Source organism: Haemorhous mexicanus, chromosome 4, assembly GCF_027477595.1.
Source record: "Haemorhous mexicanus isolate bHaeMex1 chromosome 4, bHaeMex1.pri, whole genome shotgun sequence".
In the NCBI taxonomy this organism is placed as follows: domain Eukaryota; kingdom Metazoa; phylum Chordata; class Aves; order Passeriformes; family Fringillidae; genus Haemorhous; species Haemorhous mexicanus.
Genome location: NC_082344.1, coordinates 76,161,533 through 76,188,989, shown reverse-complemented (window position 1 = coordinate 76,188,989; position 27,457 = coordinate 76,161,533). Strand labels below are relative to the sequence as shown.

The following is a 27,457-nucleotide window of genomic DNA, read 5'->3' as shown; positions in this document are numbered from 1 at the left end:
TCCCCAACACCTGTGAGTGTCCCCGCAGCACATGCCACATGCGTGTCCCCGTGTGCCATCTGTGTGTCCCCAACACCTGTGCCATGTGCATGTCCCCAACACCTGTGACTGTCCCCACAGGGTGTGCCACGTCTCCCCACTGCCTGCGCCACATGCGTGTCCCCACCAGATGTCCCCACCACCTGTGTGTGTCCCCAACACCTGTGAGTGTCCCCATGGCACGTGCCACATGCATGTCCCCTACACCTGCGTGTGTCCCTACCACCTGTGCCACCTGCCAGTCCCCACCACATGTCCCCAACACCTGGGCATGAACTCACCACTTGTCACAGTCCCCATGGGAAGTGCCACATGTGTGTCACCAACACCTCTGCATGTCCCCAACACCTGAGTGTGTCCCCACCATCTATGCCACCTGCATGTCCCCATCATCTGTGACTGTCCCCAACACCTGTGTGTGTCCCCAACATGTGCCACGTGTATGTCCCCACCACCTGTGCATGTCCCCAACACCTGGGAGTGTCCGCCATGGTGCCACCTGCGTGTGTCCCCCACACCCGTGACTGTCCCCACCGCCCGTGCCACACATGCTCACTCACGGTGTCACCCCCGTCCCCAGCACGCGTGGTCCGCCCCCACGGGGGTCACCAGCTGTCCCCACGGGGGTCACGCGCTGTCCCCACGGGGGTCACGTGCTGTCCCCAGCCGCGCTGCCAGCCCCGTGTCGCCGCTCGGTGTCCCCGCTCCGTGTCGCCATCCCCGTGCCGCTGCCAGCTGTGCCACCCCCCCCCCCCGCCCCGCGCTGGCACCGCCACCTCCTCATTAACCTTTCTTGATTAACGCAATTAATTCCAGCTCCTCCTGCGCTCATCCCGGCGCGCGGGGGCGGGGGGAGGTGACAAGAGGTGACACCGCAGCTGGAGGGGACCGGGGGTGGCCTGGGGGGCGGGGGAGGGGACACGGGGCTGGGGCAGCTCCCGGGAGCCGCGCCTGGAGCATTTCCGGCATTCTGGCGTGGGGAATGAGCCGGGGCTGGGCGTGGGGACATCCCCGCTGTGTCCCCAAGGGGTGGGGACAGCCGGGTGACAACCGGTGTCACCATCCCGGGGGTGACAAATCCCGGGAGTCTCAGCTTTTCCACGAGGTCTTTAATTCCCATTCGGGCCCCCGGCCACGCCCTGCGCCACCTCCGCGAGGGGGTGGGGGGGACATTGTCCCCAAGGGTCATCCCCCAGCCCGGGGTGGGGGGGACACGCGGTGACACCGAGAGGGGACAGACACGGAGGGGAGGGACACGAGCCACCCCCGAGCGGGGAAAAAAGGGGAATGTTGGGAAATCTTCCCATTTATGTACAAAATTCCCGGCTGGGGGAGGGGACAGGGACACCCAGGGACACCCAGGGACACCCAGGGACACCCAGGGACCTCCCTCCTCCCTGTGGTCAAAATAATTCTGATAATTAATGTCGTTAATAATGGCGATAATCAATGGCAGGGGACAGGGACCGCGGTGTCCCCACGCCTCAGGTGGCATCAGGATCCTGATCCCGGACAGGCGGAGATCTGGGATCTGGGATTCTGGGATTGGGTTCTGGAATTGTGGGTGAGGCTCTGGATTGGAGCAGGGAGAGAGCCGGGAAAGGCGGGGGGAGCTGGGTCCCACCGGAGCATCCATCCCGCCCTGGGGGATCCAGGATATTCCCACCTGGAGCATCCATCCCACCTTGGAGCATCCATCTCTCCTGGGAGCATCCATCCTGTCCCAGACCAGCCCTCTTGCCTTGGAGTATCCATCCATCCATCCATCCATCCATCCATCCATCCATCCATCCATCCATCCATCCATCCCTCCATCCATCCCTCCATCCATCCCTCCCTCCATCCCTCCCTCCATCCATCATCCATCCATCCCTCCATCCATCCCTCCATCCATCCCTCCATCCATCATCCATCCCTCCATCCATCCCTCCATCCCTCCATCCATCCATCCCTCCATCATCCCTCCATCCCACTCCAGATCATCCCCCCTGCCCAGGAGCATCCATCTTCTCCTGGATCATCCCTCTAATTCTCAATATCCACCTTATTCCAGGGCATCCATTCCACTTTGGATCATCCCCATCTGGATCATCCATCCTTTTCCAGAGCTTCCATCCCACCTAGAACATCCCTTCCATCCTGGAGTATCCATCCCACCTTGGATCATTCATCTCACCTTGGATCATCCTTCGTTTTCCAGAGCATCCATCCCATCTTGGATCATCCATCCTATTCCAGATCTTTCATCCCTCCTGAATCATCCACCCCACCTTGGAAGATCCCTCCCATTTTGGATCATCCATCCCACCGGATCATCCAACCCATTCTGGAGTTTCCATCCCACCTTGGATCATCCAACCCATCCTGGATCATCCATTCCACCTTGGATCATCCTTTTCTGGAGCTTCCATCCCACATTGGAGCATCTATCCCACTTGGAGCATCCAGTCCATCCTGGATCATGCATCCCAACCTGGACCATCCAACCCATCCTGGAGCTTCCATCCCACCTTGGAGCATCCATTCCACACGGATCATCCATGCCAACCTGGATCATCCATCCTTTTCCAGAGCTTCCATCCCACATGGATCATCCATCCCACCTGAGGCATCCATCCCACTTTGGATGATCCATCCCACCTTGGAACATCCATCCTGACCTGGAGCACCCATCCCACAAGGATCATCCATCCTACCTTGGATCATCCATCCCACCTTGGATCACCCATCCTTTTCCAGAGCATCCATCCCACCTTGGATCACCCATCCTTTTCCAGAGCACCCATCCCACCTTGGATCATCCATCCTTTTCCGGAGCTTCCATCCCATCCTGGACCACCCCTCCCGCCCATCCCGGCGCCTCCACCCCGCTCCCTCCTCTGCCCCATTCCCGGCTCTCTCCGCCTCTTCCCGAGGCCAACCCCAGGAATTTTGGCTCATTCCAGGACTTCCCCAAGTCCCCCCTCAGCCGGGCCAGGCTGGGGCCACCCAGGGTGGGGACATCGGGGGGCCGGGTCCCCTCATCCCACTCAGCGTGGCGGCTCCGCCCAGCTCTGAGGGGAGGGCACAGGGGACAGGGACGTCCCCAGTCCTTGTCCCATTGGGATGGGGGGTCCGGAGCCCCTCCGGAGACGCCGTCCTTAGGAATAGGCCAATCCCTGGAGCGGCCGCGCCGGAGCGTGGAATTTGTCCGAGTCCTCGAAAGCTGGGTCTGGGCAGGGCGGGGACAGCGTCAGCCACGGGACACTGGGGACACTGGGGACATTGGGGACACAGCGGGACAGGGATGTGGGTGGCTCAGAGCAGGGACATCAGGAAAGGGGTGCGGTGACATCGGGGACCCTCCGTGGGGCAGGGGGACTCACTCAGGGTGGGTGTTGGGGACACTGGGGACATTGGAGACACTGGGGACACAGCAGGACAGGCCCCAGGGTGGCATTGGACAACCCCAGGTATGGGTGTCACGTGGGCAGGGACATCAGGAGGGGGGTGCAGTGACACTGGGGACCCTCTGTGGGGCGGGGGGACTCACTCAGGGTGGGTGTTGGGGACACTGGGGACATTGGAGACACAGCGGGACAGGGATCTGGATGGCATGGGACAACCCCAGGTATGGGCATCACATGGGCAGGGACATCAGGGAGGGAGTGCGGTGACACGGGGGACCCTCTGTGGGGCGGGGGGACTCACTCAGGGTGGGTGTTGGGGACACTGGGGACCTTGGGGACACAGCAGGACAGGCCCCAGGGTGGCACAGGGCAGCCCCAGCCACACCCATGGGCAGGACATTGGGCAGGTCCAAGGATTACAGTGACACCGAGGTCCCTCTGCAGGACAGGGCCACCAAGGACAGATGTCATGGACCTTGGGGACAACGGGGACAGAGAGGGACAAGGGTGGCACAGAGCAGAGCCCTGACCAGAGACCCAGAAATGTGCAAGGGGCACGGTGACACCAGGGACCCTCCATGGGGCTGGGGACATCTGGGGACAGATGTCAGGGACCCTGGGGACAGAGAGGGACACGGGTGGCACGGGGCAGCCCCAACCATGCCCAGGTACAGGACATCAGCAGTGTGGTGACACCAGGGACCCTCCATGTGGTAAGGGCCACCTGGGGACATATGTCAGAGCCCTGGGGACAGTGGGGACACTGGGGAATGGGGAACAGGGAGGGACAAGGGTGGCACAGGGCAGACCCAGCCATGGGGACAGATGTCAGGGACCCTGGGGACAGTGGGGACACTGGAGACAGAGAGGGACAAGGGTGGCACAGAGCAGCCCCAACCATGCCCAGGCACGGGACATCAGCAGTGTGGTGACACCGGGGACCCTCCACGGGGCCGGGGCCACCCGGGGCTGGGTGTCAGAGACCTTGGTGGCCTTGGTGGCCTTGGGGACAGGCTGACCTTGCAGGGCGCTGGCGCAGGCGGGCGGGGGGGACCCCTGTGGCCGCAGCACGGGCGCGAAGGCGCTCTTCTGCTTCACGGCCGAGATCATCGTCACCGGAGAGAAGGAGAAGCCACCAGGAGAGGTGGCCGTGCCCGGGCCCGAGGTGACAGCGACGGATGAGGCGCCCAGTGGGGGACTGGCGGGCAGGACTGAGGGGACAGTCACACATGGCTCGGATGGGGACAGGGGACACCGTGAGGGCACGGGAGAGGGTGGGACAGGGACAGGGATGGGGACAGGGACGGAGCTGGGACAGGGATGGGGATGGGATAGGCATGGGGAGAGGGAGAGAGGCAGGGACAGGGACAAGGACAGGGACAGGGCCAGGAATGGGGACACGACAGGGAAGGGGACAAGGATAGTGACAGGGACAGGAACAGGGAGAGAGGCAGGGACAGGGACAATGACAACGATGGGCCAGGATGGGGACAGGGACAGGGCTGTCCCACCTCAGCTGGCCGTGTCCCCACTCCCTCTCCCGCCCTCAGTGATGGCTTTGGGGACACTACAGAGTTGTCACACGGCTTTGGGGACCCCACAGGGCTGGCCCATGACTCTGGGGACCCCCACGAACCCGCGTCCCTGCCCTCCAGGGGTGTCCCCAGGTGTGTCACTCACTGGCGTACGGGGAGGTGGCGGTGGAGCCGTTCAGGAAGCTCGGAGGGGACCCGGGGACCCCCAGCCCGGCCATGGTGGCCCCGCCGAAGCCCCCGGTGGCCCCGGCAAAGCCCTGCTGGGGGGCCGAGCCCGGGGGGCCGAACCCCCGCGCCGGGGGCGTCCCGGGGCTGCGCGAGAACCCTGCGGGGACAGCGACACGGTGGCACCGCCTGCACAGGGGACACAACCCCCCGAGGCCACTGCGCACCTTGCACAGAGCTCTGAGGGGACAGGGACGGGTGGCACCCGCCGGGGAGGGGACAAAAGCCTTCCCGCCACCCCGAGGTCACCCCGAGGCCACCTCGCACCTTGGTCAGAGCCCGGAAGGGACAGCGACACGGTGCCACCGCCTCCCCAGGGGACACAACCCCCCTGAGGCCACCACGCATATTATGGGGTGCACTGAGGGGACAGGGACTGGTGGCACCTCCTGGAGAGGGGACAAAAGTCCTCCCGCCACCTCGAGGTCACCTCGCACCTTGGTCAGAGCCCTGAAGGGACAGCAACAGGTGGCACCCGCCCGGGGAGGTGACAAAAAACTGGGGAGGTGACAAAAACCCTCCCGCCACCTCGAGGCCACCCCGAGGTCACCGGGCACACCTTGGTCAGAGCCCTGAGGGGGCAGGGAGTGGTGGCACCACCCGGGGAGGGGACAAAAGCCCTCCCGCCACCCCGAGGCCACCTCGCACCTTGTTCGGAGCCCTGCGGGGAGTCGCCCATGGCGAGGCCGAGCTGCCCCCCGCCGAAGGAGGGGACAGTGACATGCGCGGGGGCCCTGGGGACACTGTAGAGCGCCTCGGCCACGTCGGCCGCCCGCTTCAGCAGCACGTCCTGGGGACACGGCAGTGGTGTCACCACCGAGTGAGGGTGGCACTGCTTGCTGGCACCTCTGGGTGGCACCCTGCAGTGCCACCTCGTAGTGTCACCTCATAGTGTCACCCTCCCGCATGGTGCCACCCCACAGAGCAACTCCTTGGTGTCACCCCACAGTGTCACCCCTCGATGTCACCCTGCAGTGCCACCCCACAGTGTCACCACACAGACGAAGCCCTTAGTGTCACCTTCAGCGTCACCTCTCTGTGCCACCCCACAGAGTCACCTCCCAGCACAGCGTCACCCTCAAGTGTCACCTCTCATTGTCACCCCTCGATGGTGCCCTGCAGTGTCAGCTCTTGGTGTCACCGCACAGTGCCACCCCTTGACGTTACCCAGCAGAGCCACCCCACAGTGCCACCCGTTGGTGTCACCCCACCACCCACAGGGTCACCCTGGGATGGGCTGGGGGTGGCTGGGACTGTCCCAGCCGGTGTCACCTCCCGGGGCTGGGGACGGGACCGGGACCCTCCAGGTGTGGCGGGGGGGGACTTGAGGGTGTCCCAGGGTGGGGGGTCCCAGGGGCGTCCCCAAGGGGGTCCCAGAGGGGTCCTGGAGGGGTCCCAGGAGGGTCCCTGGGGTTGTCCCAGAGCGGGGGGTCCCAGGCAGGTCCCAGGAGTGTCCCAGGAGTGTCCCAGGAGTGTCCCCACACACCTGGTTGCTGTGGGGGACCCCATAAAGCGCCTCCACCAGGTCGGCCGCGCGCTTCAGCAGCACCTCCTGGGGACAGCGAGGGGACAGGGAGGGGACGGGGGGTCAGAGGGTGCTGCATCCCCAGCCCACTCCCTATGGTCCCCCTGTGTCCCCATTCTGTGCCCCCAATGACCCCCCCCCATGTCCCCATTTTGTGTCCCCAATGACCCCCCCATGTCCCCATTTTGTGTCCCCAATGACCCCCCCTGTGTCCCCCCGTTCTGTGCCCCCAATCACCACCCCCTTGTTCCCACCTTGGTCCCCCTGTGTCCTCATTCTGTGTCCCCAAAGCCCCTCCTGTGTCCCCCTCGGTCACCTCCCCTGACCCCCCCATTCTGTGTCCCCAATGACCCCCCTGTGTCCCCATTTTGTGTCCCCAATGACCCCCCTGTGTCCCCATTCTGTGTCCCCAGTGACCCCCCCGTGTCCCCATTCTGTGTCCCCAATGACCCCCCCATGTCCCCATTCTATGTCCCCAATGACCCCCCGTGTTCCCATTTTGTGTCCCCAATGACCCCCCCGTGTCCCCATTCTGTGTCCCCAGTGACCCCCCCATGTCCCCATTCTGTGTCCCCAATGACCCCCCCGTGTCCCCGCTGTGTCCCCAACCCCGCCCATCCCTCCCTGCCCCAAGCCCTGCCATACCCAGGGGACACAAGAACTGCCACCCCCTCCCTGCCCTTTGCCCCTGGGGCGCTGCCAGGGAATGCCCGTGTCCCCGGGGTGTCCCTCCTGTCCCCGGGGGTGTCGCTGTCCCCTGGGGTGTCACTGTCCCCTACCTTGGGCAGGCGCTCGGGGTCCCCGGGGTGCCGCGGGATCACCTTCTGCAGCCGCTGGAACCCGTAATCGATGGTGGGCTCGTTCAGGGCTGGGGACAGGGGACACCGCTGTCACTGTCACTGTCACAATGTCCCGCGGGCTAGGACATTGTCCCAAGGAGCGGGGGACTGTCCTGGCTGTCTGTGTCACTGTCACAGGGGCTCTGTCCCCTTCCCAAGGTCTGTGTTCCTTTCCTGGGGTTTGTGTCCCCACCCCACGGGTGCGTGTCACAGTCCCAGGTGTCCCCATCCCAATCCCAGGTGTCCCCATCCCAGGATATTCCATCCCAATCCCAGGGTTCTCCATCCCAATCCCAATCCTGGGGGTCTCCACCCCTTTATGGGGTTATGTGTCCCCTTCCCAGGTCTCAATCCCAAGACTCTCTATCCCATTCCCACGTGTTCCCATCCCATTCCCAGGTGTCCCCATCCCATTCCCAATGTCACCATCTCATTCCAGGTGTCCCCACCCCAATCCCAATGTCCCCATCCCAACCCCAGTGGTCTCTATCCCATTCCTGGGTGTCCCCATCTCAATCCCAGCTGTCGCCATCCTAATCCTGGGTGTCGCCACCCCAATCCCAATGTCTGCGTCCCAATTCCAGGATATCCCATCCCAATCCCAGGTGTCACCATTTCAATCCCAATGTCCCCACCCCATTCCCAGGTGTCCCCACCCCATTTCCAGGTGTCCCCATCTCAATCCTGGGTGTTCCCATCCCAGTCCCAGTGCACTCTATCCCATTCCTGGGTGTTCCCATCCCATTCCCAGGTGTCCCCACCCCAATCCCAATGTCCCCACCCCAATCCCAGGGTCCCCATCCCATCCCATTCCCAGTCATCTCTATCCCAATCTCAGCAGCCTCTATCCTTTTCCTGGGTGTTCCCATCTCAATCCCAGGTGTTCCCACCCCAGTCCCGATGTTTTCATCCCAATCCCGATGTCCCCAGTCCTGATGTCTACACCCCAGTCCCAATGTCCCCACCCCAGTCCTGATGTCCCCTCCCCACCCCTGATGTCCCCAACCAGTCCCGATGTCCCTACCCCAGTCCCAATGTCCCCTGTCCAGCCCCAATGTCCCCACCCCAGTCCCGATGTCCCCAGCCACAATGTGCCCATCCCAACCCTGATGTCCCCACCCAGTCTCAACATCCCCAGTCCAGCCCTGATGTCCCCACCCAGTCCTGATGTCCCCACTCCCAATGTCCCCACCCAGCCCCGCTGTCCCCACTCCCAACGTCCCCTGTCCAGTCCCGCCGTCCCCAGCGCTGCTGGCCTCACCCAGCCCCGCTGTCCCCATCCCAATCCCGGTGTCCCCAGTGCTGCTGTCCCCAGTCCTGCTGTCCCCATCCCAATCCCACTGTCCCCAGTGCTGCTGTCCCCATCCCAATCCCGGTGTCCCCAGTGCTGCTGTCCCCAGCCCCGCTGTCCCCACCCCAGCGCCGCTGTCCCCGTCCCTCACCGGTGTAGACGAAGCGTCCCGGGGCGCCCTTGCAGAAGTGCTTGGCCTTGTAGGACAATGTCACCTCCACGACCCCCGGGATGTGGCGGGGGGGGGTCTGCACGCGGATGGCGTGGGGGGTGATGAGCTGCGGGGGGGACACGGCCTCAGCCCGGCCCGCGGCGTCCCCACGGTGTCCCCGAGGTGTCCCCGCGCCACCCCGGGCCCGGCCGTACCTCGCTCCACACCAGCACGGTGCCGAAGAGCACCTGGAGGCCATCGAAGAAGTTGTCCCCGATGACGATGACAGTGGCACCGCCCGTGGTCCAGCCCTCGCTGGGGCTGATGGCCTTGATGCAGGGGGTGGCTGCTGGAGGGGACAGCGACAGACGTGGCAGGGGGACAGGGACAGAGGGGTGGGGACAGGGACAGAGAGGTGGGGACAGAGGAGTGGAGGGGACAGCGACAGGAATGGGGTGGAGGGCACAGGGACAGCGACTGAGAGGGGACAGGGACAGAGGGGTGGAAGGGACAGGGACGGAGATGGTGGGGACAAAGGGGTGGCAGAACAGGGACAGCAATGGCGAGGACAACAATGGCAGGGACAGAGGGTGGGACAGGGACAGATTGGTGGAGGGGACAGGGACAGCGATGGCAGGGACAGAGGGGTGGAGGGGGACAGGGAAGAGGGGACAGGCATGGGGACATGGACTGGGACAGGCATGGGGACACAGGGACAGCCATAGAGACACGGACATGGAGTGGGACAGACATGGGGACAAGCATGGGGACATGGGGACAGGGAAGAGGGGACAGGCATGGGGACATGGGGACAGCCATAGGGACACGGACATGGAGTGGGACAGACATGGACAGGCATGGGGACACAGGGACAGGGACAGTGAGGTGGGGGCAGGGAAGAGGGGACAGGAATGGGGACAGGTGTGGGGACAGGCATGGGGACACAGGGACAGGTATGGGGACACGGACATGGAGTGGGACAGATGTGGGGACACGGGGACCAGCATGGGGACACAAATATGGATGGGGACATGGACATGGATTGGGACAGGTGTGGGGACAGGCATGGGGACATGGGCACATGGATGGGGACAGGCATGGGGACATGGACATTGATGGGGACACGAGGGCATGGACTGGGACAGACACGGACGTGGATTGGGACTGACACAGGTGGCCACAGGGACATGGACTGGGACAGATATGGGGACACAAGGACATGGACATGGCGGGGGAGGGACACAGGTGACCACAGGGACATGGACTGGGACAGACATAGGGACACAGATGGGGACAATCACAGGTGCTCACATGGACGTGGCTGGGGAACACGCACATGTGACCACGGTGACATGGGTGGGGACAAACAGAGGCACCCGCGGACACCCAACACGGATGGGTGCGGACACTTGGGGACAGCAGGGTGGGGACACAGGGATCACCCTGTGGGTGCCAGGCCAGGCTGGGGGCTCCCAAAACTTGTCCCCAAGATGTCCCCAAGGTGGCCATGGTGACACAGGTGGGGACAAACAAACACGCATGGATGGGCCCACCAGACATTGGGGACAGCAGGGTGGGGACAGCAGGGTGGGGACACCCAGGGGGTGCCAGGCCACACTGGCAGGGACCCAAAACATGTCCCCAAGATGTCCCCAAGGTGGCCACAGTGACACAGACGAGGAGGAACCCATGGACACCCAACCATGAACAAGCACCAACATTGGGGACAGCAGGGATCACCCAGGGGGTGCCAGGCCACACTGGCAGGGTCCCATGGCATGTCCCCAAGATGTCCCCATGTGGCCATGGTGACATGGATGGGGACAGACACCCATGGATGGGCCCACCAGACATTGGGGACAGCAGGGTGGGGACACAGGAATCACCACGGGCATGCCAGGCCATGCTGCCAGGATCCCAAAACATGTCCCCAAGATGTCCCCAAGGTGACCACGGTGACACAGATGGGGAGGCACCCACAGACACCCAACCATGAACGAGCGCAAACATTGGGGACAGCGGGGTGGGGACACAGCTATCACCCGCGGGGTGCCAGGCCACACTGGCAGGGTCTCAACACATGTCCCCAAGATGTCCCCAAGATGTCCCTAAGATGTCCCCAAGTGTCCCCTGACCTTCGGAGGGGTCGAGGCGCCGGGCGCGCCGGCCGTGCTTGGAGTTGTTGTGGACGAACATGTTGTCGGACACGGCCAGGACGTGGCCGTCCACGTGCACCGTGGTGGACACCACCACCTGCGGGGACAAGGGACACGGTCACCCCGCCGGCTCCCCTGGCCTGGCTGGGGACACTGCAGGGGCACTGGGTGTGGTGTCCCTGTAGTGTCCCAGCAGTGTCCCCTCCCCTGTCACAGCCGTGTCACACCCCAGGGTGGCTGTGTGTGGTGTCCCTGTGCTGTCCCCATGGTGTTCCCTCCCCGTCACAGCCCTGTCACAGCGCAGGGGTGCAGTGTGTAGTGTCGCTGTGATGTCCCCACGCTGTCCCCACCCCTGTCAGACCAAAGGGACGCTGTGTGTGGTGTCCCCACGATGTCCCCACACTGTCCCCATCCCTGTCAGACCACAGGGATGCTGTGTGTGGTGTCCCCAAAATGTCCCCACGGTGTCCCCATCCCAGTCAGACCACAGGGACGCTGTGTGTGGTGTCCCTGTGCTGTCCCCGTGGTGTCCCTTCCCCTGTCACAGCCGTGTCACACCCCAGGGAGGCTGTGTGTGGTCCCCATGATGCCCCCGTGGTGTCCCCATCCCTGTCCTACCACAGGGGACCCCAAACCCCTTTTAGGGTCACCCCAAATCCCCCAAATTCCCCCAGGGGACCCCAAACTCCCCTGAGGCCCCCTCGAGACCCCAAACCCCTTTTAGGGTCACCCCAAGTCCTCCAAGTTCCCCCCAGGGGACCCCAAATCCCTTTTAGGACCACCCCCAAATCCCCCCAAGTCTTCCCTGCCCCAGCCCCTCCAGGAGACCCTAAATCCCTTTTAGGATCACCTCGAATCCCCTAAATTCCCCCCAGGGGTCCCCAAATCCCTTTTAGGGTCACCCCCAGTGCCACAAATTCCCCAGGGGACCCCAAACCCCTTGTAGGGCCACCTCCTCAGGGACTCCCCTGCCCAAGCCCTTTTAGGGTCACCCTCATTCCCTCAAAATCCCCCCAAGGGACCCCAAACCCCTTTTAGGGTCACCCCAAATCCCCCAAATTCCCCCAGGGGACCCCAAACCCCACTGAGGCCCCCTCGAGACCCCTCCAGGAGACCCCAAACCCCTTTTAGGGTCACCCCAAGTCTTCCAAGTTTCCCCCAGGGGACCCCAAACCCCTTTTAGGGTCACCCTCAATCCCCCAAATTCCCCCAGGTCTTCCCTGCCCCAGCCTCTCCAGGAGAGCCCAAATCCTTTTTAGGGCCACCCCCACTCCCACAAATTCCCCCCAGAGGACCCCAAACCTCTTTTAGGGTCACCTCCAGCCCCCCAAATTCCCCCAAGCGACCCCAAACCCACCTGAGGCCCCCTCGGGACCCCTCCAGGAGACCCCAAACCCCTTTTAGAGCCACCCCCAGTCCCCCATCCCCTAAAAGGGAACCCCCCCCCCCATTCCCGTCCCCCCCCAATCCCACAACCCCCCCCCCCTTTTCCCGCCGCTCTCCCGCCGCCGATGCCGCGATGCAAATGGGGTCGTTAATCACCGAAATGTCATAATTAACATCTCGTTACCGAGCCCTGATGAACTTCGGGGGGGGCCAGGACCCAGCTGCGACCGAGGGGGGGTTGTTGGGGGGCGGGGGGGCGGAGATTTTGGGGGTTTTCAGGCCGGATTTGGGGTTTTTTATAGTGCGGCGGTGGAATTTTTAGGGTGGCGGGAAATTTGGGATTTTTCAAAGGGGTCGAGGGGAATTGGGGACTCAATTCCCGCCGTTCTCGAGTCCCCAATTCCCCTCGACCCCTTTGGGGAATCTTTTTGGGGTCATCTGAACCTCAACCTCCCCTTTTAGGGGTCGAAATGTGGGGTTTTGTATAGGGTGGCGGTAGATTTTTTAGGGTGGCGGGAAATTTGGGATTTTTAAAGGCATCAGTGGGAACTGGGAACTCAATTCACCCCAAAACGGAGGGATCGAGTCCCCAGGTCCCCTGGACCCCTTTGGGAGTTTTTTGGGGTCATCTGCACCTCAACCCCCCTTTTAGGGGTCGAAACGTGGGGGTTTTTATGGGGTGGCGGTAAATTCTTTAGGGTGGTGGCAGATTTGGGATTTTTCAAAGGGTTTGAGGGGAACTGGGGACCCAGTTCACCCCAAATGGAGGGAATCCAGTCCCCAATTCCCCTCGACCCCTTTGGGGAATCTTTTTGGGGTCTTCTGAATCTCACCCCCCCTTTTAGGGGTCGAAATGTGGGGTTTTGTATAGGGTGGCGGTAGATTTTTTAGGGTGGCGGGAAATTTGGGATTTTTTTAAAGGGGTCAGTGGCAATTAGAGACTCAATTCCCCTCAAGCCCTTTGGGAAATCCTTTGGGGGTCGCCTGAACCCCTTTTTGGGGTCAAAATTTGGGTTTTCATATAGGGTGGCAGCATATTTTATAGGGCGGCGGGAAATTTGGGATTTTCAAAGGGATCGATTGGAACTGGAGACTCGATTCCCCTCAACCCCTTTGAGGAATCTTTTTGGGGTCACCTGAACCCCTTTTTGGGGTCAAAATTTGGGGTTCTGTATGGGGTGGTGGTGGATTTTTTAGGGTGGTAGAAAGTTTGGGATTTTCAAAGGGGTCAAGAGTAATCGAGTCCCCAAACCCTCTTGACCCCTTTGGGGAATCTTTTTGCGGTCGCCTGAACCCCTTTTTGGGATCTCCTCCATGATGTCCCCAAGTGTCACCTGGAAGTGTCACCTTTTATAGGGTGGTGGCAGATTTGGGATTTTCAAAGAGATCGATTGGAATTGGAGACTCGATTCCCCTCAACCCCTTTGAGGAATCTTTTTGGGGTCGCCTGAACCCCTTTTTGGGATCTCCTCCATGACGTCCCCAAGTATCACCTGGAAGTGTCACCTTTTATAGGGTGGTGGCAGATTTGGGATTTTCAAAGGGATCGAATGGAACTGGGGACTCGATTCCCCTCAACCCCTTTGAGGAATCTTTTTGGAGTCACCTGGACCCCTTTTTGGGGTCAAAATTTGGGGTTCTGTGTGGGGTGGTGGTGGATTTTTTAGGGTGGTAGAAAGTTTGGGATTTTCAAAGGGGTCAAGAGTAATCGAGTCCCCAAACCCTCTTGACCCCTTTGGGGAATCTTTTTGCGGTCGCCTGAACCTCTTTTTGGGATCTCCTCCGTGATGTCCCCAAGTGTCACCTGGAAGTGTCACCTTTTATAGGGTGGAGGCAAATTTGGGATTTTCAAAGGGGTCGAGGGGAATTGGGGACTCGATTCCCCCCAAATGGGGGGAATCGAGTCCCCAATTCCCCTTGACCCCTTTGGAAAATCTTTTTGGGGTCACCTGAGCCCCTTTTTGATGTCCCCAAGTGTCACCTGGAAGCGCCGCATGTCCCGCGGGTTCCCGGCGTTTTTCAGGCAGTTCTGGTTGCACTTGAGGAAAAACTTGAGGAAAAACCTGAAATTGGGGGGAAATATAGGGGACAAACGTGTCCCCAATCTTGGTGTCCCCATGGTGTCCCCACCCGTTGTCCCCATCCCAATGTCCTATTCTGTCCCCAGCCCAATGTCCCTTCTTGTCACCACCCCATTATTGTCGCCATCCACATCTTGGTGTCCCCATCCTGTCCCTGTCCTGTCCCCAATCCTGGTGTCCCCATCCCAGTGTCCCCATTCTGTCCCAGTTCCACTGTCCCTTCTTGTCACCACCCCATCATTGTCCCCACCCCCATTCTGATGTCCCCATTCTGTCCTCATCCTGGTGTTCCCATCCTGCCCCTATCCGTGTCCAATTCTGTCCCCATCCCACTGTCCCCACCCTCACCCCGATGTCCCACCCTGTCCCCATCCCAGTGTCCCCATCCATCTCCATCCCACTGTCCCTTCTTGTCCCCATCCCTGCCCTGCTCTGTCCCCATCCCACTGTCCCTTCTTGTCCCCATCCCTGCCCTGCTCTGTCCCCATCCCACTGTCCCCACCCTCACCCCAATGTCCCAGCCTGCCCCCATTCCACTGTCCCCATCCCAGTGTCCCCATCTTGGTGTCCCCACCTCCATCCCACTGTCCCTTCTTGTCCCCATCCCTGTCCTGCTCTGTCCCCATCCTACTGTCCCCAACACAATGTTCTCATCCTGTCCCTCTTCGACTGTCCCCATCCCATGTCCCCATCTCCATCCTGGTGTCCCCATCCCAGTGTCCCCATCCTGTCCCTCTTCCACTGTCCCCAGCCCAGTGTCCCCACACCATCCCCTTCCCAGTGTCCCCACCTTGTCCCTACCCTTCAGTCCCTTCCTGTCCCCACCCCGTTGTGCCACCCTGTCCCCATCCCAGTCCCATCCCACCCCAGTGTCCCCCCTGCCACGGCACTGGTGACACCATTGGGGACAATGGGGTGGAGGACACACAGGTTCCCATCCCATGTCCCTCCTTGTCCCCATCCCAGTGTCTCCATCCCATCCCAGTGTCCCCATCCCATGTCCCTCCTTGTCCCCATCCCAGTGTCTCCATCCCATCCCAGTGTCCCCATCCCATGTCCCTCCCTGTCCCCATCCCAGTGTCCCCATCCCATCCCAATGTCCCTCCCTGTCCCCATCCCAGTCCCATCCCACCCCACTGTCCCCCCTGCCATGGCACTGGTGACACCGTTGGGGACAATGGGGTGGAGGACACACAGGTTCCCATCCCATGTCCCTTCTTGTCCCCATCCCAGTGTCTCCATCCCAGTGTCCCTCCCTGTCCCTATCCCAGTGTGCCCATCCCAGTGTCCATCTCTGTCCCCATCCCAGTGTCCCCATCCCATCCCAGTGTCCCCATCCCATCCCATGTCCCTCCCTGTCCCCATCCCAGTGTCCCCATCCCATCCCGTGTCCCTTCCTGTCCCCATCCGAGTGTCCCCATCCCAGTGTCCCTCCCTGTCCCCATCCCACTGGGGGTGACACCGGGATCCCTGGGTGGGAACACTGGGGACCCCCAGGCCCGTCCCTGGGGTCACACAGGGTTTGGGGACATCTGGGGGACCCCAAGTGGGGTCAGCCCCGGGTCAGGATGGGGGGGACACGGAGGGAGATCCCAGGGAATGGGGATCCCACAACAAAGGGGTTACATGGAAAGGGGATCCCATAAAAAGGGGATCCCAGGGAATGGGGATCCCACAACAAAGGGGTTACATGGAAAGGGGATCCCATAAAAAGGGGATCCCAGGGAATGGGGATCCCACAAAAAAGGGGCTACATGGAAATGGGATCCCATTAAAAGGGGGTCCCACAAAAAAGGGTGTCCCAGACAAAGGGGGGCCCAAAAGAAAGGGGGTCCCATAAAAAGGGGAATCCCACAAAAAAAGCAGGTCCCAAAAAAAGGGGTCTCAGGGAGAGAGGATCCCACAAAAAGGGGATCCCAGAAATAAAGGTTCCCGGGGGGAAAAGGACTCCAGGGATCCCACAAAAAGGGGATCCCACAAAAAATGAGTTTCAGGGAGAGGGGATGCCACAAGAAAAGGGTCATGGGGGGAAAGGATCCCACAAAAAAGGAGTTACGTGAAAAGGGAGTTCCCAGAGAAAAGGGGCCCCAAGGAAAGGGGTTTCCAGGGAAAGTTGGTCCTACAGAGAGGGGGTCCCAGGGAAAGGGATCCCACAAAAAAGGGGTCCCATGGATTAAGGGATCCCACAAAAAGGGATCTCATGGGGAGGGCATCCCATAAAAAGAAGCTGCTATGGAGGGGAGGATCCCATGGAAAGGGGATCCCAGAGAAAGGGGATCCCACAAAAAGGGGTTTCCCATGGAAAGGGGCATCCCACAAAAAGCAGATCCCATAGAATGGGGGTCCCACAGCGAGGGGCCCCCCACGGTGAAGGGGGATCCCAAAAAAATGGGGATTCCACAAAAAGGGCTCTCATTTAGAGGATCCCACAGAAAGGGGGATCCCACAAAAAGGAATTTCATCTCCAGGACCCCATGGAAAAGGGGGACCCCCCAAAGAGGGATCTCACACTGAGGAGGTCCCGACCCCACAGAAAGGGGGTCCCACCTTATGGGACAACACAGGAAAAGGGGGGGTCCCCCCATTCCCCACATTCCCATAATCCCATTCCCGCCCCGCGGGTGGTAATCAGGGCAAGGAAGGAGCTGGAAAACGCCGGGAAACGCCCCAAAAACGCCGCGAAAATGCCCCAAAAACGGTCCCGCCACCCCCGGCACAGCGCGGCCGGGGGGGAACCCCAAACCCCCCCAAAAAAACCCCAAATCCCCCCTAAATCCCCCCAATCCCAGCCCCAGGTAGGGGGCTGGGGCTGAACCCCCGCGAGTTAAAAATACGGGGCCGGCGCATTAATTAGCATCGCTAATTACCATTGAATATGCAAATGCCCGGCGCCGCTGCCGAGCACCTTCTGCTCGCGGCGCATAAATTTGAATGCGCAATTAGCATAATCGTGGCTAATTAATGAGAAGCGTCAATTTTCGCTGCCGGGTAATTTGATTAACGCCGCGAGAGGGGCACTTAGCGCGCTCTCAAACCAGCGGGGCTGGCCCGGGGGGGGACACGGGGACACGGGGGACAGGGGGGGCTCCGCGGGAGGGCTGGGGACACGGCTGGCCCTGCGTGACCCCCCGAAAGGGATGGGGACAGGGGACACCCCGAAAGTGACGGGGATGGGGACAGCCCGAAAGTCCTGGGGTAAGTTGGGGACACCCCAAAAGTGACGGGGATGGGGACAGGGGACACCCCAATAGTGACGGGGATGGGGACAGGGGACACCCCGAAAGTGCTGGGGCGGGTTGGGGACACCCCGAAAGTGACAGGGATGGGGACAGGGGACACCCCAATAGTGACAGGGATAGGGACAGGGGACACCTCGAAAGTCCTGGGGTGGATTGAGGACACCCCAAAATTGACGGGGATGGGGACAGGGGACACCCCGAAAGTGACAATGATGGGGACAGGGGACACCTCGAAAGTCCTGGGGCAGGTTGGGGACACCCCAATAGTGACGGGGATGGGGACAGGGGACACCCCAAAATTGGCGGGGATGGGGACAGGGGACACCCCAAAAGTTCTGGGGTGGGGGGGGACAGGTTGGGGACATGCCTGGAACTGCATGATCCCCCAAAAGGAATGGGGATGGGGACAGGGGACACCTCGAAAGTCCTGGGGCAGGTTGGGGACACCCCAATAGTGACGGGGATGGGGACAAGGGACACTCTAAAAGTCCTGGGGTGGGTTGGGGACACTCCTGCAAGTGGGTGACCCCCCAAAAGGGATGGGGACAGGGGACACCCCAAAAGTGACGGAGATGGGGACAGGGGACATCCTAAAAGTGCTGTGAACGGGGGCACCCCAAAAGTCCTGAAACAGGTTGGGGACACCCCAAAAGTGATGAAGATGGGGACAGGGGACACCCCAAAGGTTCTGGGGGATGGGTGGGACAAGTTTGGGGACACTCCTGGTGCTGGGTGACCCCCCCAAAAGTCCTGAGTGACCCCCAAAAACCCTGGGAGTGGGGAGAGAGGATTGGGGACACCCCAAAAGCTTTCGGGGGCAGACTGGGGACACCCCAAAAGTCCTGGGACAGGGGGCTGGGGACACCCCAAAAGCCCTTTGGGGACACCCCAAAAATGCTGAGGATGGGGGGGGCGCAGGTTGGGGACACGCCTGGCACTGGGGGACCCTCCAAAAGTCCTGAAGCTCAGGAGGGGACACAGGGACATTTGGGACATTTGGGACACTGCCACCCACTATCGGGGTGTCACCTCCCAAGGGGACACTGGTCCCGGGGGGGCCCTGTGACCCCAAAAGTGCCATCATGGGGTCAGCCCCAGGACACCTGCGGGACAGGGGACACGGGACAGTGGCAGTGACAAGGGGACAAGTGACAACCCCGGGCTTGGCTTGGTGCCACCAGGGAGGGGACACCGGGACAGGCAGGAGGACCCCGGTGGGGACAGGACAGAGGGACCACGGTGGCCTCGGGGACGGGGACACGGCCACCTCGAGATGTCCCCAAGGCGCCGGTGCCACCTCCATTATTGATGTGACATCTGTCACCCTCTGGGGACACCCAGAGTGCCCTCTGCTGTCCCTTGGCTCATCAGCATCATGTCCCCGAGCTTGGGGACACTTCCGGTGGCTGCCACCCCCTCCAGGTCACCATGGGGTCTCCCGATGTCCCCCAATGTCCCCAATGTCCCCAATGTCCCCAATACCTGTCGATGATGACGGGGTCCGAGGGGGTCTCGTTGCGGTTCCCGCAGCTCTTCTTGTCACAGCAGCGGCTGGACACAGGGACATCAGGGGACATCAGGGGACAGCATGGGCTGAGGGACCCCCAAACCCCGGGGGGGACACGCCAGGTCCCCGTGTCCCACCCTCGGACCGCGCCGTCCCTCAGGGGTGGGGACAGAGGGGACAGTAGGGAGGGGACACGGCGGGGGGACACTCGGGGATGTCACTTTTCCACCCCTTTATGGCGTTGGGGACAGATTTGGGGGGCCCGGGGGCTCCGTGTCACCCCTGGGTGGCTCTGAAGGGGCTGGGGACCCGTCCGTGTCACCCTCGGGGGCTCCGTGTCACCTCCAGGTGGCTCTGAAGGGGTTGGGGACCCATCCCTGTCACCCCTGGGTGGCTCTGAAGGGGTTGGGGACCCGTCCCTGTCACCCCTGGGTGGTTCTGAAGGGGTTGGGGACCCACCCCGGGGCTCCGTGTCACCCCCAGGGGACCCCGCAGGGCCACCCGCAGTCCCCAACCACGAGCGGGGGTCCCCGAGGGGACGCCGGGGTGGCCTGTCCCCTGTCGTGGGGTTAATTAGCGGCGCTGGCTTGGCTCGTTAATTAGCACGGGGTCGGTACCCACGAGCGGGCGCCGAAGGGACCTTGGGGACATCCCTGTCACCCCCGGCTGTCCCCAGCCCACCTGCACATGATCTCGTGCGTCAGCAGCACCCGGCACATCTCGGGGTTCTTGTCCTGCCCCTCGTAAATGATGGCCTGAAGGGGACACCGAGGGGACAGCCGCGACACCGGGGTGGCACCAGGGAGGCGCTCCCGAGCCTCGTCACCTGCGCCACCTCCCCGCCCCCGGCCAGATGTGGCCGCAGCGACATCCAGATGTCCCCCGCGGGTGGGGCTGGGGCCGGGGGGTCTGGGGGAGTTTTGGGGGGGTTCGGGGTCTCGGTACCTGCTTGGACATGGAGTCAATGAGGCGGACGTACAAATCCTGCTCGGTCCGGAGCCCTGCGGGGACAGCGGAGGGGTCACCCCGCTTGTCACCTCCCTTTGGGGACACCCCAAACCCCGCCCGGAGCCCCCCCAAACCCCGCGCCCACCGTTGCTGTAGAGCAGCTGCAGCCGGTAGTGGATCCCGTTGTTGGTTTTCTCCCCGTTCTGCTCCTGGAGGGGGTTGGGGGACAAAATTCACGGAGAGGGGTCACAGCTGGTCACTCGATGTCCCCTCCTGGTCACTCCACGTCCCTCCCACCCCGTTTCGGGGTCACTCGTGCCATGATTTGGGGTTGCGCTCCCGCCTCAGCCGCGGCTGCCCCCCCCCCGCCCCGCTGCGAGCGGGGGCGGCCCCGCGAGGGTTTTGGGGTTTTTTGGGGTGGTTTGGGTTTTTTTGGGGTTTCTCACCCGCTCCTTCTCCACGAAGTCGATGAAGCAGGTGCGCTCCACCTCCACGGGCTGGCCCTGGCGGTCGTACATGGCCAGCACGAAGTGGAAGAAGTTGGACTTGCGCAGGTTGGCCGGGGGCTGCTTCTCGAAGTGAGCGCGGGCCAGCGACACCCCGCTGCGACAGGCCACGGTGTGGGGACAGCCGCGACAGCGCCACGGCCACAACCCCGGCACCGCGGCACAGGGAGCCCCGCAGCGGGAGCCCCAAACCCCGGGAACCCCAAACCCCGGGATCCCCAGCACCAGGAACCCAAATCCTGGGGAACCCCATCCCCATAAACCCCAGTTCTGGGGATCCCCAGCACCGAGAACCCAAATCCTGGGGAACCCCATCCCCATAAACCCCAGTTCTGGGGACCCCCAGCACCGGGAACCCAAATCCTGGGGATCCCCATCCTCATCAACCCCAGTTCTGGGGACCCCCAGCACCGGGAACCCCCCAAACCGCGTCTAGGGGCCCCCCAGGACAGCGACCCTCAGTGCCCCATCTCGGGGACCCCCAGCACCACATCCCCGGGATTCCCATCCTTAAGAACCCCAGACCTGGGGATCCCCAGCACCGGAACCCCCAAAACCCCATCCGGGGGACTCCCAGGACAGGGACCCCCAGCACCCCATCTCCAGGATCCCCACCCCCGAGAACCCCAATCCTGGGGACCCCCAGCACCGGAACCCCCAAAACCCAATCCGGGGGACCCCCAGCACTGGCACCCTCAGTGCCCCCTCTCGGGGACCCCCAGCACCCCACCTCTAGGAACCGCAGACCTGGGATCCCCAACACAGGGAACCCCCAACACTCTGGCATGGGGACCCCCAGCACCCCATTCCCAGGAACCCCAAAACCTCCGTGGGACACCGGCATCCCCAGCACCCCAATCCTGGGGATCCCTATCCCTGAGAACCCCAATCCTGGGTACCCCCAGTAGCGGGACCCCCAGCACCCCATCCCGGGGACCCCCATACCAGGAACCCCAAAACCTCCTCCGTGGAACACCGGCACCCCCAGCACCCCAATCCTGGGGATCCCCAGTACCGGGAACCCAAATTCTGGGGACCCCCAGTACCCCAGCATGAGGACACGTGGAAACTCAGCCCCAGGGACCCCCAGCACCCCATTCCCAGGACACTCGGAAATTCAGCACTGGGACCCCCCAAAACCCCCTCAGTGGGACACCAGAACCCCAACACCCCATCCTGGGGACCCCCAACACCCCACCCTGGGGACCCCCCAAAATCTCCTCCACGGGACACCAGCGCCCCATCCTGGGGACCCCCAACACCCCAATACTGGGACTCCCAAAAACAGCGCCGGGACCCCCAGACCGTCCTCCATGGGACCCTGGCCCCCCTTCCCAGAATCCCAAAATCCCAAAATCCAGTCCTTGGGACCCCCAGCACTCTGGACTGGGACCCCCAAAACCTACAGCACCCTGTCCCCAGGGCCACCAGCCTGTCCCTAAGGCCACCAGCCTGTCCCCAGCACACCACCCCTGTCCAGAGTAGGGGACACAGATGGGGACATCCTGCCCCTGGCATCGGGGACACGAGGGACAGAAGGGGACAGGGGCGACATCCCTGAGCCCTCCCCGCCCAAGCCACCCGCGCTGCCACCCCTCAGTGCCACCTCTGGGCTCGCCGTTGTCACTGCTGCTGTCCCTGCCCGACACCCGCGGTGACAGGACGGTGACAGCAGAGCCACTTCAGGGACGATGGCTGCAGCACAGTCCCCGTCACTGTCACCGTGTCCCCACCGCGCTGGTGGCCTCAGTCCCCTCGATGTCGCCCCGGCAGCAGCGGAGCGGGTCCCCAGTGTCACCCCCGCCACAGCCGGGGCCACGCACGAACCCAGCCCCTGGGGACCTTGGCGACACTCTGGGGACATTTCTCTGAGGACAAGCTCCTTCAGCTGCTCCCCGGGGTCCCAAATTGTCCCCAGGCTCACCCGCGGGGTCCCAAACTGTCCCCAGGGACACCCGCGGGGCCACACCTGCCGAGGCGACAATACCTGTGCGCGGTCACCACAAACCGGTCACATCATGTCCCCACACCTGCCGTGGACACCGCGGCGTGTCCCTTGTCCCCTCCCCGCGCTGGTGGCTTTGCTCTCAGGGTCCCACCCCCGCGGGGACACCTCTGTCCCCTCACTGTCCCTCCCCTACAACGGGACAGCGGCGCCCGCGGCTCCTCCCGACCCCAAAAATTCCCCTCCGCGCCCCCCAGATGGCCTCGGTGACAGGCGGGGGGTGGCTCTGGCTGTCGCCGCTGTCCCCCGCCGTGTCCCCCCCGCGCTGCCAGCCCCGCCCGCCGCGTTAATTAATTATTAAAGGCAATCAAGCATTTCCAAGCAGCCGCGGCCCCGGCGCTTCCAGGAAAGCGGCGGCGGCCCCGGGCACGGCCCTGAAGCGGCTCCCGGGGGGCTCGGGGGGCGTGGGGACCCCACCCCACAGCGGGGACACCGCGTGGGTCACCCCGGACCCGCAGGGGACCCCGGAGCTCGCTGCCAAGCCTTTGGGGACACTGCGGGACAGGAGGTTTAGAGGGTCCTGATGCCACCCCACAGCGCAGGAACTCGGTGCCAACCCCTTGGGGACACTGCGGTGGCCACGGGGACACGCGAGGGGGACGCTGGTGTTTGTGGGGTGCGGGTAACACCCTCCCCCCCCAGCCAGGTGTCCCCACGCGTGGCACTGCCAGCATGGTGGCACACGCCCAGCTGCCACCAGGGTGGCACAGGGAGGGCGGGAGGGGACACCCCAAACTGCCCGCTCGGTGACACATCCCTGTCACCACTGCCAGCCCCGGTGTGTCCCTCTGTCCCCTTGCAGGGGTCCCGGGGACTTTTTGGGGACACGGGGACAAGGCCAGCACCTCCCCGGGACCCCAGCCCGGCACTGCTGTCCCTCAGCTGTGTCACATTGTCACCGCCGGCGGTGGCTGTCACCGCGGTGGTGGCCGCACTGGGGTCCCTTTGGGGGATGGGGGGAGGTCCCTGAGGTTTTCCAGCATCCCAAAGTTTTGGGGGGACCCCAGGGAGCCACCATGACCACTCAGGGACACCCCAAACCTGGCAGAGGGGACAGCAGGACAGGGGTGGCACTGACCCCTCTGGGCACAGCGGGAGAGAGGGACAGGGGAGAGGGGACACTGAGGGAGGGCAGGGAATGGGATTTGAGGCCCCCAGGAGGGCAGGGAATGGGATTGGAGCCCCCCAAAAGGGCAGGGAATGGGATCTGAGCCCCCCGGAAAAGGCAGGGATGGGCACAGCTCCCATTCCCGTCGGCACAAACCCCTGGCAGCCGAAACTCACGGGGATCCCGGGATGCCCAGGGCACCGGGATAGGGGATCCAGAGGCCCAAGGAATGCCAGGAAAAATGGGGGGGGAGGGGGGGGCACACCTTGGGATGCCCATGGAGCCCGTGGGACCCAGGACACCGGAATGCCCACGGAACCAGGAATGCCCACGGTGCCCACAGGACCTGGAATTCCCGTGGATCTCAAGACACTCCCAAAGCTCAGGATGCCCACGGGGCATGGAATACCCTGGAATGCCCACAGTTGATGCCCAGGGTGCCCACAGGACCTGGAATTCCTGCAGATCCCAGGACACTCCCAGAGCCCAGGATGCCCACAACCCCTGGAATGCCCGCAGTGCCCAGGAGGGCTGCAGAGCCCGAGATGCCCCTGGAATTTGGGATATCGGCAGAGCCTGGGATGCCCGTGGAAATCTGGGATGCCCACAGAGCCTGGCACACCCACAGCCCTGGGATGCCCAGGGAAGCTGGGAAACCCGAGGAGCCCGGGATGTCCAGAGCCCTGGAATGCCCAGAACCCCCGGGATACCCATAAAACCCGGGATGCCCACAGCCCCTGGAATGCCCACGGCCCCTGGGACACCTCCAGCCCCTGGAATTCCCGTGGAGCCCAGGATGCCCTGCAGAGCCCTCGGGATGCCCGCGGAGCTCGGCTTGCATTCGTCCCGCAGCCCCCGGAGCCACCGGGCTGTCCCCAGACTGCCCCAAAGCTGTCCCCGAGCTGTCCCCAGACTGCCCCAAAGCTGTCCCCGAGCTGTCCCCGAGCTGTCACCGAGCTGTCCCCTTACCTCTGCGCCGCCGTGCTGGCGTCCAGGATGCCGGTGCCCTGCAGCCAGCGGCCAGCGGGGAGCCCCGCGCTCAGCGGCTCCTCCTTCATGGGGACCCCTCCCCGGGGTAGCGCCTCCTGCACCGAGAACATGACCGGGGGCTCAGGGGGACCCCCGGACCCCCCCCCCAGCCCCGGGCTCAGCACCGGGCAGGTGCCGGGGGCCGCCGTCCCGGCCGCCGGGGAAGCGGCATCTGCGGAGGGAGGGAGGGGGAGAGGGAGGGGGAGGCTCCGGGGGGGGTTCGGGGGGAGGGAGGAGGGGGCGGGAGGGGGCAGAGCCCGAGAAGTTGGAGCTGGAGGAGCCCCGGAGCCAAGTGAGGGGAGGGGAAGGGGCGGGGGGAGGCGCGGGGGGAGAGGGAGGGAGGGAGGGAGGGAGGGAGGAGTGGAGGGAGGGATGGGGAGGAAGGAGGGAGGGAGGGAGGAAGGCTCGGAGGAGGAGTGGAGGGATGGAGCGCGGCGGAGGGAGGGATGGAGGGAGGCCCGGAGGAGGAGTAGAAGGATGGAGGGAGGGAGGGAGGAGGAGTGGAGGGATGGAAGGAGGGAGAGGAGGGGTGGGGAGGAAGGCTCGGAGGAGGGATGGAGCGCGGCGGAGGGAGGGATGGAGGGAGGCTCGGAGGAGGAGGAGGAGGAGTGGAGGGATGGAGCGCGGCACCGGAGGGATGGAGGCTCGCAGGGAGGGAGGGAGGGAGGGAGGGACGGCCGAGGCGCAGGGGAGGAGTGGAGGCGGCCGGGGGGGCCCGGCCGGGGGCGGGGGCTCGGTTCCGTTACCGGGCGGGCGGCGGCGGCGGCGGCGCGGGGCGGAGGCAGCGGCAGCGGCGGCGGCAGCGGCAGCAGCAGCAGCAGCGGGCGGCCGGGGGGCGGCCCGGGGGTCCCGGGAACGCCATCACTGCCCTCTCCCCGCCGCCTCCGCCGCCCCCCGGCCCGGCCCCGGCGGCCCGGCTCGGGCAGCAGCACCATGAGCAGCAGCAGCGCTCGCTGCCGCCCCCCCCGCCGCCGCCGCCGCCGCCGCCGCCCCACCGGCCCGGGCCATCCCGGCACCGCCGCCGCCGCCGCCTCCCCGGGGAGGCAGGGCCGGAGCCGCCGGGGGAGGCGGGGGCCGCGGCCGGCCAGGCTGACATCATTCCGGGGAGGAGCGGTCCCTCCCCGCGCCGCGCGGGGGGCGCCGGGCACCCCGAGGGGAGACCCCCGGGAGAGACCCCGGAGAAATCCCAAAGGGGGCTCGGGGGTAGCGAGCAGTGACCCCGATGCGTCCCCCGAGACACCCGGGGGGGGACCCCAAAGGGTGCCAGGGGTGGCACAAAGTGACCCCGATGTGGCCCCCAAGATGCCCCAGGGTGACCCCAAACCAGCCCCAGGGACACCCCAGGGTGACCCCAAAAAGGTCCCAGGGGTCCCACGAGTGTCCAAGTCCTCGTCCATCCCTGTGTCCCTCTGTCCACCCCTGTGCCCATCTGTCCGTCCCTGTGTCCATCCCAGTGTCCATCCATCTCTGTCCCCATCCATCCCAGAGTCCCTCTGTCCGTCCATCTCTGTCCCCGTCCATCCCAGAGTCCCTCTGTCCGTCCATCTCTGTCCCCATCCATCCCAGTGTCCCTCTGTCCATACCTGTGTCCCTCTGTCTGTCCCTGTGTCCATCCCAGTGTCCATCCATCTCTGTACCTGTCCATCCCAGTGTCCATCTGTCCGTGATCTCGTCCATTCTGGTGTCCGTCCAACAACAGCTGCATTGATCTCAGCGTCCATCCGTCCATCTGTCCGTCCATCCCAGTGTTCATACACCCCAGCGTCCTTTTGTCCATGCCCCCACCCATCCTTATGTCCATCTGTCCATCCATCCCCCTGCCTATCCCAGTGTCCATCTATGCATCCATCCATCCATCCATCCATCCATCCATCCATCCATCCATCCATCCATCCATCCCAGTTCCATCCTTTTGTCCCTCTGTCCATCCCAATGTCTATCCACCCATCCTGGTGTCCATCTGTCCATGCCCCCATCCATCCCAATGTCCATCCATCTGTACCATCCATTTGTCCATCCCAGTGTCCATCCCAATGCCCATCCATCCATGCACCCATCCATCTCAGTGTCCATCTGTCCATCCCAGGGTCCATCTGCCATGTCCATCCATCCATCCCAATGTCCATCCATGCCTCTGTCGACCCCAGAGTCCATCCATCCATGACCCTGTCCATCCCAATGTCCGTCTGTCCATCCATCCATCCCAATGTCCATCCCAATGTCCATCTCTCCATCCCAGTGTCCATTTGTCCATCCATCCATCCATGACCTTGTCCGTCCCAACATCCTCCTCTCCATGCCCCTGCCCATCCCAGTGTCCGTCTGTCCATCCATCCACCCCATTGTCCATCAGTCCATAACCCTGTCCATCCCACTGTCCATCTCTCTGTCCTACCATCCCAGCATCCATTTGTCCATCCCTCCATCTCAGTGTCCATCTGTCCATCCCAGTGTCCATCCCTCCATGCGTCCATACCAGTGTCCATTTGTCCATCCCA

At 63.4% G+C, this 27,457-nt stretch overlaps 1 protein-coding gene across 1 annotated transcript; it reads right to left on the bottom strand.

The window, feature by feature from the left end:
* Nucleotides 1-3,029: 3,029 nt before the first annotated feature.
* On the bottom strand, nt 3,030-25,967 carry LOC132326847 (transcription factor COE4-like). The gene is given in 18 exon segments (XM_059845551.1): nt 3,030-3,250; nt 4,448-4,639; nt 5,109-5,288; nt 5,837-5,978; nt 6,675-6,740; nt 7,493-7,581; nt 8,995-9,121; nt 9,210-9,343; nt 11,130-11,247; nt 14,518-14,599; nt 19,339-19,407; nt 20,045-20,118; nt 20,309-20,364; nt 20,457-20,520; nt 20,758-20,914; nt 24,900-25,015; nt 25,706-25,933; nt 25,935-25,967. Coding segments are annotated over 18 exon segments (1,998 nt in total). The 3' UTR covers nt 3,030-3,179.
* Nucleotides 25,968-27,457: the final 1,490 nt, after the last annotated feature.